The 12032-nt window shown below is 32.4% G+C and overlaps 1 protein-coding gene across 1 annotated transcript; it reads left to right on the plus strand.

The window, feature by feature from the left end:
* Positions 1–5147: 5147 nt before the first annotated feature.
* Positions 5148–7700, plus strand: LOC145261278 (dynein light chain 2A-like). Its single transcript, XM_080119757.1, has one exon. The coding sequence runs from the start codon at positions 6425–6427 to the stop codon at positions 7052–7054; it is 630 nt and encodes a 209-aa protein (XP_079975883.1). The 5' UTR covers positions 5148–6424; the 3' UTR covers positions 7055–7700.
* The last annotated feature ends 4332 nt before the right edge of the window (positions 7701–12032 follow it).

Here is a 12032-nt window from a genome sequence, read left to right on the forward strand (position 1 = left end):
TAACGCCAATATTCCAACGTCTATTTTTTTTAAAGTGTGAAACTGTATATTTCCAGCATTTTTGATTGGTTGAAATAAAATTCTTGCTTTAATATTCTTATACAATCAGCAGTTAATACATTTTCTCCTGACATAATTGGCGTTTAGAAATTGCACCATTTTTTTTTAGTCTGGGACATTTATTACCAGCGCCAAGAAACTCAGTCTTTTATGGAAATAAGACCGAAAACATAAACAAAAGAGGAGAACACAAATCTGCAGACGGTAGGAACTTTATGATGAAATTAACTTTTTTATATAAAACAATAAATTAACTTATTTATATAGAATACGTACATAAAATAACAGCAAAATAAAAACGTCATTTTGTGGCGTTTCAAATGTTATGGCAGACGAAACCGAAAGTACTTATAGCTCTTATCTTCCGCAATGCTTATAATGTTAATGCTGAAATATCCATTATTATTATTATTATTATTATTATTATTATTATTATTATTATTATTATATTTTCCAAAAGAGTCACAGCTTATCAAGGCCCGGAGGCCACTCGAGGATAAGGGTTAATGAGTGTACGGTAATCAATGGGAAAATATCGTAGTAATCGTTAGTAGTGGAAATTTGGTAAATTGAATTACTTAAGGCGACGACTCATCAAAAACTTGTTTACGTTGGATTTGAAGACGATCGCATTGTAGTCAGTTGGAAAGCAGGAAAACGGAAGAGAGTTCCACAGGTGTGCAGTTCTAATAAAAAGGCTTGGTTCATGGAATTCACGTTTAGGTTTAGGCACAGATAAAGAGTGGGGGAAATTATTGATAGTGGTTTCAGCTAGATAAGTGTTTTTTGTAAAAATCGGGCAAAGGAAGGGGCATAGATTGAAGCTCAGACGAGCATTTTTCATGAAAATAACGATATCGTAGAGACTCACAGCGTCTCTTCTGTGGGAAAGAATTTGCAGGGATTTTTTTTTACATGGAGTTCAACACTTATCAAGGCCCAATGGCCACTCAAGGATAAGGGTTATTGTGTGTACAGTAATCAAAGGGATAGTGTAGCAATAGTGTTGGAGAAATTGTGAGGTGTCATTACTTAGGGGGGCGGTTCATCAGGAATTTATTTGTGTTGGACTTGAAAAAAGGGCATCCTCCACTAGGCTACGAAGGCTATTTTAAACGCTGTCAAGGCAGGAATGCTTAAGTTTTAAAAAAATAGCAACCTTATTAAAATGAAAATGATGTGAAAATCACTCAGTATTTTCCGAACAAGCTAATTATAGATCGAAATGAATAAATGTGAATTTTTGGCATTTATTTCTCTTAAATTACCGTCGAAACAGATTTATTATTGTTTAAAATATTATACCAGTTTTCTAGTACGAAATAATACAAATACACTATTATTAAATGCAATATAGTTTTATGTAATACTGTATATGTTATAGAGAGAAACGGCCAAAACATATTTATTTGTATGCATAATTTGTATAGCTATGTTTAACAAATGAATTTTTATGTTATTCCTTTGTAATTTTATTTTCATGTGCAATGTTGTGACCCTTTGGCTGTAATCATCGTGTAGTACCTGTGTAAACTGTGGCAGGCAGGGCCAAGGGTCAAAACATTATTATAATTATTATTAATTGATTTTAGCGACGGCGGGTTGCTGGATCGATTATTATGATTAGAAAAATAAACACTTAGATTGGGAAAAAGTGATTGACAGGCTGAAATAATAAACAGCTATAAAAGAATGTGAAAATAGAAAATAGACGTAAACATAATTTTTGGTTTGCATAAACAAATAACTAGATTGAGGTTATGTTAGCTGTTGGTCTCAGACACGTGATGAGATGTAGATTTGGGGAGATTCTAGTCAGTCATAAGCTGAACATCAGAGAGAACGGACGACGCAAGGGGAGTTGGTCTCTCCATGACGCAAGGAGCTGCGTTTTATCAGGTAGCCAAAATGTGAAGGCGTTGTAATCTTTAAAGATGACGGCCAGAATCATGAATATAAATGTTCGTATATTTCCAGGTATGTGTTGTGTTATTTACAGTTGTTAAAAGAACTATTTGTCTACAACTATTTCGATACGTCCACGTCAATCGTTTCCTGTTAAAACTGTTGCATAAATGTTAAAATATACACACTAGACGATCAACTAAATGATACAACGCATATACATACATGCATTTACACGTACATGAATGTACAGATAAATATAAACCCCAACTATTCAATACATACGTCGTTATGGAACATATTCATATACACATACACAACGTAACACCTGTTTTCCATATATATGCAATAATTTTGTTGATATTAACAATTCATTGAAGTAATTTAATAAAAACATTCTATAAATTGCTACGATCTTTATTCAAATATTATGTTCATTAATTGTTAAATGTTTTTGACTCCTAATAGGGGCATGACACCAATGATTTCGACGATCGTTTTTATAACCACAAGTTATGATAACCAACCAATGAGAAGCTTCCAAAGTTACTATAAAAATTGTCGAATTTTGGATTCAATAAATTTGCCATCGTCTCTGTCACAAATCTGCATTTGATTCTTCGCCGCCATTTTTGTAACTAAGAATTACTTAACACTCAAGATCGGAACTGCACTGATTCTTCGCCGCCATATTTGTTCAACATAATGTCTCAACACTTAACATTAATATCCAAGGGAGGTAATTTAAATGAAAAGTGCTGTATCTTAACTAGATAGAAAGAAAAATATGCTGACTAAATACAAGTGTAGTTAGAACAGTTTACTTCCATTTACTCTTTCGGTCACTCCTTATTCCCGCTCTCTCACTCTATCCTTTTTTATTTACTTGGGAGTTACCACTAATCAAGACCCGAAGGCCACTTGAGGATAAGGCTTAATGAATGTAAGGCAGTAGTGTAGTAATCGTTACTAGTGTAAATTGGGTAGAATTTGATTATTTATGGGGACGGCTAAACGAGAACTTGTTTACATTGTATTTGAAGGCTACTATGTTGGAGTCAACCGGGAGGCAGGTCAGCGAAACAGTGTTCCGTAGGTGGGCAGTTCTGGGAAAGAAGTTTTGTCGATGGAATTTGCGTTTACATTTAGGCTCAGATAGAGAGTGGGGGAATCATATATAGTGGTTGTAGCAAGTCGAGTGTTTTTGTAAAAGCTTGTCAAGGTGGAACCGTAGACTGGAGTTCAGTCGAGCATTTACCATGAAAACAACGATAGAACAAAAACAAGCTCGTAACGTATCTTCTATTGGAAAAAGGTTGCAGGAAAAAGAAAAGGACATCACTTACTAGATTTCAAAGTCGGTTTTGAACTTTATCAAGGTTGGATAGAACGTGCTGAGCAGCTCGTTTCCTGATATGACAACTGCTCCATTTTAGGGCGTACCTGGCTCTTATATAGACGATTGCATCTGCAGTGAGATACCTACTGGAGCAGTAGAGTGATCCAACCATTTTTTCCAGTGATCTTGGCAACATATTTGATACATGTGTTCAATTTCAGATCAGAAGTGATGGTCAGTCTCAGGATCTTGTCAAGACATATTCCTTTCTCTCTCTTTAACTTCTTATCTCTCTGTGTGAAAGGAATCTCTTCAAAGATATATCACAGCTTATCAATTTTCGAACGACGTCAAATACATAGCACAGTTTGACTAAATGTTTTTCCTGCTAATCAAGGATACGTCCCCGACAATCAGTCCGGCATTATGTTGTCCTGTTCATTCCTACTATGTTCACGCTCCCAGGTTTTGCCTTTCTTTTTAGAAGAGGTCGGTTAATTACTAATCACCTGAGGCAATCCTACCACGAATGTAGGCGAGGCTGCTCAGGCATTTTTGTAGGCCAAAGTATATTTCACCTAGTGTGCTGGCTTTTTCAAAACTTAACATGACCACATGTCTAACCTGCTGAAGGAGAGGTAAAGGAAATCGTGATAGTGTTTGCGACCCTGTAACAGCGCGGACGACTATATGCAAATGCAAGTGAAATGACGTCATCGGTAAAGAAAAAAAAAGACTATAACTAGATGAAAGAAGTAGATCACGTGAGAGACGTGAATATCATTCGAGTTCACTAGAAATACATGAATTACGTTCGAGATCACGTGAGTGACGCTATGGCCATAAAAATGTCGTTGCTAAAAAAAAAAAAATAAGCGATTTGAAGTTCTGTTTTATTCTTGGTCCACTTGGCGACTGAGTCACACAACGTGTATTGGTTCCCGGACAACGTTAGGATCCAACAGTCCACATGTTCGCCTAGTAAATAAAGAAAGTAAAGACTATAAACCGTTATTTAATGTCTATTAAAATAGTTTTAAAATTCTAAAAGTATAAAACGTTATTCAATGGCTAACAAAATAATTTGGAAATGAACAAAGAAACAAGGGGAGATTACTCTGATTAGTTCAATCAAAATGGACTTGTTTAACGTGGAGTTGACAAATGAATAAAAAAAAAGGATGAAACTATTTCTTTTAAATTGAAAGAGAAAGAAATAAGAAAAGACATGAGAAGAAAAGAAATAAGAAAAGATTAATTGTTTCTTGACGGAATAAATATCTACGAACAAATAAAAACAATACAAATAAAATGCTCATAAAAAAATTAAAAATACAATCAACAATGATTAGCTGAATGATTGACAATTGACCTTGAGACTTAGTGGAAAACAGTCGACAATGGCAGTTTCAAACGACAGAAATAACTAAAATAATATAGAAGAAAAATAAAAGAAAGAAATATAATCACCCGAGACGCACGGCACCGATCGTGACGACATAAAGAGAGGCTAAACGTCACTCACTCTCCAGCCAATGAATGTGGCGTTTGAACACGAAAAAGGATCACGTGTGGAGAAAATTATCCGGACCCAGCGTAAAAAAAAATAATAATAAACCCGAATGCATATAATAAATCTTCTCGTTTTTATGTTTGTTGACGCGACTTCAAGGTAGATATGAGGTAGTCGTTTGTACTTGATTTCATTACGACAATCCACATTCCGCAAAATTGTATATATATATATATATATATATATATATATATATATATATATATATATATTAGTTTTATAGATAGGTGTGTTAGTTGAGACGAGAACGAAAAAAGAAGTTGTAGTTCTCGGATTACAACTTGCTAACTTGCGAGGGACGCATTAGCATTACTATTGTATTTGAAGACGTTTTTTTAAATTAAAAACAAAAACAAAAAAAAACGGATCTTTGGATATACTTGCGTGTGTCATAACGATTAACTCAGAAGGACATGTTCAGGATTTTACCGGCGACATTTAAATGGATTGATCTTTCTTTTTCAAGTCTTGAAGTATGTGATTAGAATTATATGCGGAAATTAACAATAATTTGAAAAAAAAGTGATCCAAATTTGTAGAAAAAAAGAAAGAAAACGAATCAAAAACAGTAATCCGCAAGAAAAAAAAAGTAAAAAATTTTTTTTTAAATTTTAAACGGTACAATAATTTGCGCGGCAATCTACGGTCCCCCCTTGCTTGACTTTCGCGAAAAGCACTCGTCTATCTGTAACCAATATCAATAATTTCCCCGACTCTTTATCTGTGTTTAAACTTAAACGTAGATTCCATGAACAAAGCTTCTTTCTTAGAACTGCACACCTGTGAAACTCTCTTCCGTTTTCCTGCTTTCAAACTGACTACAATGCGATCGTCTTCAAGTCCAACGTAAACAAATTCTTGATGAGCCGTCCTCTTAAGTAATCCAATTTACCAAATTTCCACAACTAACGATTACTACAATATTGTCCCATTGACTACCGTACACTCATTAACCCTTATCCTCGAGTGGCCGCCTGGCTCTGATAAGTAGTGACATTTTTTTGTAAAACAAAAAGGCTAAAAACGGATCAAGACTCAAAACTAATGAAAATCGGTATCAAAGCTCTTAAAACGCTTGAAGATTATGAAAACCTGAAAACCGGGAACCAATCTCTGAAATAACTGAAAACAGGAATTATTATGTAAGCATTGAAAACCGGCATCAAAACTCTGAAAAAAAAACAAACAATAAAATGGGATCAAGACTATGAAAAAGCTGAAACACTGGTCAAACCCTAAAGAAAACTAAAAAACGGTTCAAATCAAGAAAACTTAAAACGGAGACGCATTTTTATTTAAAAATTTGAAAAACTGAAAACGGCTCAAGACATCGTGAAAGTTGGGACCAAAATTAAAAAACAAAACTGGTAAAACTGAAAACAGAATTAAAAAACGAAAAAATTAAAAATAAGAATAAAAAAAATCATCCTCAAAAAAAGGCGATTGAAAAAATTTTATTTTGATTTTAAGATCTATGTTAAAGTGTTTAGAATTTTATTTTACTGTTTCTGTTATATATTTGTGATTGTTTACGATACACAAAGACCATGTTTCGACAGACGTCAATGATTAGTTCCGAAAGTACGGTGTCTCTGAATAGCAAAAGATCGGCACCGATTGGTGGCCAAAGAGCGGAACAAGTAACTCGAAGACGCAGCCTTCATCATCCTCTCGAAGGAATCAGAGATTCAGTCGATGGCCCCTCTTTCCTCGGTCTTCTTGCGTCGAAACGGTTCGCCAAAAAAATTACCAACCGTTTCTTCGAAAAAAAGAGGGGTCTAATGGGATTATCTTCCGCTTCAGTTTCCGGATTACCACTCATCCGTAAAGAGCCAACCTATCGGATGGAACCGACCCGGAAGTTTTGCTCTTCTATGGTCAACGAGATAATTAAGCGGATTCTTACGGAGAGACTGTCGACATTCAAATACACGCCGCGGACCGGCGGTCGCCAGTGTATGCATCTTAGCGAAGAAATACGTAACTTAGTTCGGGCGTTGAATTTTGACCGCTACAAAATCGTTTGCTTCGTCGTCATGGGGGAAAATAAGGAACAGGACGCAAGTATTGGGAGTCGATGTGCCTGGGATGACAAGGTCGATTGTTACGCGTCTTATACTTACGAGACTGCCACCTGGTATTGCACTGCCACGGTTTACGGTATCTACACAGAATGACTTTTTTTCTATTTTTGAAAAACATTTTTGTTCATTTAATCCCTTGATTAAGTAGATATTAGATTCACGTGTTAAAGGAGTCATAGACTTTCTAAGATTTGATTTGCAGTTTCGTTATAAACCCGTGCGTTGCCATTGAATTTTTTTTACTTTCATTTTTGTTTCGCTTTTTAGAAAAAATATTTTGCCTGTTTTGTTTCGAGTAAGGGCGGGTAACTCTATTTAGAGTGTCTAAGTAGACATAGTCTCTAATTTGCAATTGCTGCTTACGTCTGACTCAAAATGTGTCTTGTTTGGGGTTGAATATGTGTAAAATAAGTTCTGATCAACCAATTAAAGGTAAGATAATTGTCCTATTCCTGTATTATATATATATATATACCTATATATATATATATATATATATTAAAAATAGTTGTATACTTTAAGTGTCCTAGATGTAAATCCACTGAAACTCGTGTGTTTATAAAATAGTGCTCGATGAACAGAGCATGTTTATAGTATGTTTATTTATACGAACATTATTGAATACTTATGTGCATACAGTGTTTCTATTTAAAGGGCATCACTTCAATTCTGAGACTAAAATCAAGACTCCTTAATATGGGTCTTAGAATTGACTTTTCTCCGGCCTGATGAAGTAGTGCCCCCGATAAATATTCATATATATATATATATATATATATATATATATATATATATATATATATATATATATATATATATATATATATATATATATAAGAGTTTATCTACAACATGGAAGTGTTAGGAACTAATTCAGTCTTTGTTTATAGACTATTGACGAAATATTAGAATGGATCAGTTTTTTAATAATAAACCGAAATGTATTCTGGTGGATTTAAATTTGTAATTAAATTATTTTTTAATATACATATTTCTTACCAAATTATTATATGATAGTTCATATCTTTTATTTTAATAATTTTAATATATGTATATATATATTAAAAATTTTATTATATATATATATTAATAATTTTAATATATATATATACCATTAATTTTAATATATATATATATTAATAATATATGTTAATAATTTGAATATATATATATATATATATTAATAATCTGAATATATATATATATTTATTTTAATAGTTTGAATATATATATGTTTATTTATATATATATGTTTCTCTCTCTCTCTCTCTCTCTCTCTATATATATATATATATATATATATATATATATATATATATACGATATTGTGTTGTTGTGTCTGTTTTGTGCGCAAATCGTAAGCTTTAATTGGTTGGCCGAAACAGAACAAGACAACATTCTGCATTACTGATACATTGGTTTATTATTTGTGGTTGCTAATTTTTTTTTTGACAACCCCATTGTTTTTTGTTCGAATGTTAAAATAAAGCGTGTTTCTAATCGTACAACACAATGCTAGAAAAAGATAAAGTTGGAGATTTCTATATTATATTACTTTTTGTCATTTAGAACTGCTTTAAAGCTTCAGCGCTCACTCATTTTTTTTTACCAAATTTCAAACAATTATTGCAGTTTATAGATCACCTTCTCAGCTGTATTGTGAAAAAAAATGTTCATTTTTCTGTTCAGTAAAACAAAAGCTTTGATGGATTTACTGGTGTTCAAAATCGTAAAAAAAACGTAAGTAGGTGAGCGACCATTTTATGACTGCTTTCAATAGCAACCACGTCGATTCAGCGACTACTGTTGCTACCAATTCACCGCTCTCGCGAATTCAAAAGTAACAAGTGAAACAGAGAGAATAAAAGGGGGATAATTGGAGGAATTTTATTGAAAATAGACGTGTGCCGAACATTGTTATTATATATGTGTATGTTATGATTATGGGGGCAAAAATAAGACTAAAATTAAAACAAATAATAAGTGAATTTACTGGACGCCTGGAAAATCATGAATTACAATTGAAAAATGTGAGCATGAAAAGTAATATGGTTAAGCTTAAACATGGAAAACTTAAAATATTGCAGTATTTAGAATTTTTTTCATTCAATTGATAACAGTACATAGTCAATTCGTAATGCTGCAATATTTTAAGTTATAAATTTATTATATTTTTTACTAGAATACATTGCTCTTTTTCTTTTCCAGTTTTAACAACTAGTCATTTAATTTTCCATGTTTAAGCTTAACCATATTACTTTTCATGCTCCATTTTTTCTATTGTAATACATGTATATATAATAAGTTAGGATAAAACGTAGAAGATTATTATAGTTCAATTTTCATATATATTTTCAAAAGTTACTACCTAGTTCTACTTAGGTATTGAGCACTGTTAAAGTAAAAACTGAAAATAAATGCATAAAATATTATATCACCTAATGAAGTTTTATATGCGTATTGAAATAATATATATATATATATATATATATATATATATATATATATATATATATATATATATATATATATATATTGATAGAAAGGGTTAAAGATTAATAATTGTGAAAATATCAATCAAGTTTCCATAGGGGGAACTTAACAAATTAATATGTACGATCGTTTCGGAAACGATATCTCTTAATTTATTCAATATTTACAAGCAAAACCATCATGAAATAGAGAAAAATATTTCTGGATATCGTCTTATCGTCAGCATAAATGGTGGGGGCTTGTGGTTAAGATTTGGAAAAGCACCAAAATTTAACTAGCCTATTGAAGTGAATATAATTGATGAACCTTTGTTAGGGAGTCTTCATGTATTGTTTTTTTTTAATTAATCGTTGCACAAAACTTCATTGATAATGATATGATCTGGTCTATGACTATATATATATATATATATATATATATATATATATATATATATATATATATATATATATATATATATATGAATGAAGTTATGTAAATAATATTCCAACATAATTGATAAATGAAAAAGAAAAATTATTTCTATATTCATCAATGTTTCGTTTTTATTTCAAGAATTCTTCGGGACGGTTGATTTGAAGAAAAAAATAGTACAATATTTCAAACTATTTTGAGCCTCTGTAGTGTGAAATGATATGTTTGTTGTTTTTAGCTTTCGAACAAAACATAGGCGTAAAATTCAAAATATTCAATGCGTTTCGGGCGTAGAACATTCTTTTCACACTAGAATCACAGTATTTTTTTTTTATTCCAGCGGTTATAAGTCGTTTGAAAAAAGTCACATTCTATGAAATAAAGTCAAAACGCTGTTGATTATATATATATATATATATATATATATATATATATATATATATTTCTCTCTCTCTCTCTTTCTCTCTCTCTCTCTCTCTCTCTCTCTCTCTATATATATATATATATATATATATATATATATATATATAGAGAGAGAGAGAGAGAGAGAGAGATATATACTAGCTGGGAGATCTGACGTTGCCCGGGATTGAATGCTGATCAACGAATGTTTCAAACTCCCATATTTTTAATCAGTAAATTTTTCAATCAAATCGATCGTTTGCCTGCTCTTTTTGGGGACCCATTATGGTACACAAAGAGGAAGCTTCAAATTCATCCTTGCAGCGACTTAGTCCACAATACATTGTAGTTTACATTGCACTGTAGAGAACCTACTGTTGATTTTATAAAATTATTTCTTATATATAATGACTTGAATTAAAGATTAAAATGCAAATGTCATGTATGATGATTCAATTGTGTCTTAAACAGAAACATTTATTTCGAACATGCCTCTGGCATATCAAAGAAACTGCTGTTGATTTTAGATGACGGGCCTTTCTGCGTGTGTGGCAATAAAACTTCTCGAATAAATTTCTGATGTTAGGCTAATTTTGATCGAAATCGCCTGTTCGTTTTTTCATCGGATATTTTTGTTTATCGATTATAGATACTTATCGACAGAATTCTGATCAAAACCTACTGAAGAACACTGCCAGATACATAAAGTACATTTGTGTGAAATTTTATAAAAATCGATCCAGCTGTTTTCGAGTCCATAGGAAACTCATACACATGTAAACACACAGACACGCGCAGACAAAGGTCCTTTAATATATATATATATATATATATATATATATATATATATATATATATATATACTAGCATGGTCACATGACGTTGCCCGGGATTGAATGATGATCAACAAATGTTTCACACTGCCATATTTTTGTTGTCATCAAAATCAATAAAATCGCCCACAATCAAATCCATTAATTGCCTGTTCTAGTTAGGGAGCCATCGCACAGGGTTCTCGCTATGACTAATTTCACCATACATTTTAGCTTACATTGCAATGTAGAGAACCTACTGTTGGTCTTATAGAATTATTTTTATATATAATTGCTTGAATTAAAATTTAAAATTCAAAAAGTCAAGTATCATACTTCAGTTGTGCTCTAAACAAAAACACTCATTTTAAATGCGCCCCTGTCATATCGAAGAACCTACTGTTGGTTTTATATGTTGAGCATTTCTGCTTGTGTGGTAATAAAACTTCTTAAATGAACTTGTGATTTTAGGCTGTTTGAGGCGTTAACTTCAGTCCAATTTTTTATCCTTCTTTTATCGGATTATTTCGATTATCGATTATCGATACTTATCGAAGACATTACGATACAAAACATATTTAAGAACGCTGCCAAGTATATAAAGTTCCTTTTTTTTTCCACAGTGATCACCACTTATCAAGGCCCGGAAGCCACTCAGGGATAAGGGTTATTGCAAGTACATTACATTAGTGTGGAGATTTGATGAAGTGTTTACTTAAGGGGGCGGTTTATTAGGAATTTGTTAACGTTGGACTTGAAGACATCCAAGTTGTAGTCCGGTGGGAAGCAGGCAGACGGAACAGAGTTCCACAGGCGTGCAGTTCTAAGAAAGAAGCTTTGTTTATGGAATCCGCGTTTTGATTTAGGCACAGATATAGAGTGGGGGAAATTTTTCACGGTGGATTCAGCTAGACGGGTGTTTTTCGTGAAAGATTGGCGAGGGGGGACCA

The sequence above is a fragment of the Euprymna scolopes genome, chromosome 37 (genome assembly GCF_053919585.1).
Source record: "Euprymna scolopes isolate OS-2025 chromosome 37, ASM5391958v1, whole genome shotgun sequence".
Classification (NCBI taxonomy): Eukaryota; Metazoa; Mollusca; class Cephalopoda; order Sepiida; family Sepiolidae; genus Euprymna; species Euprymna scolopes.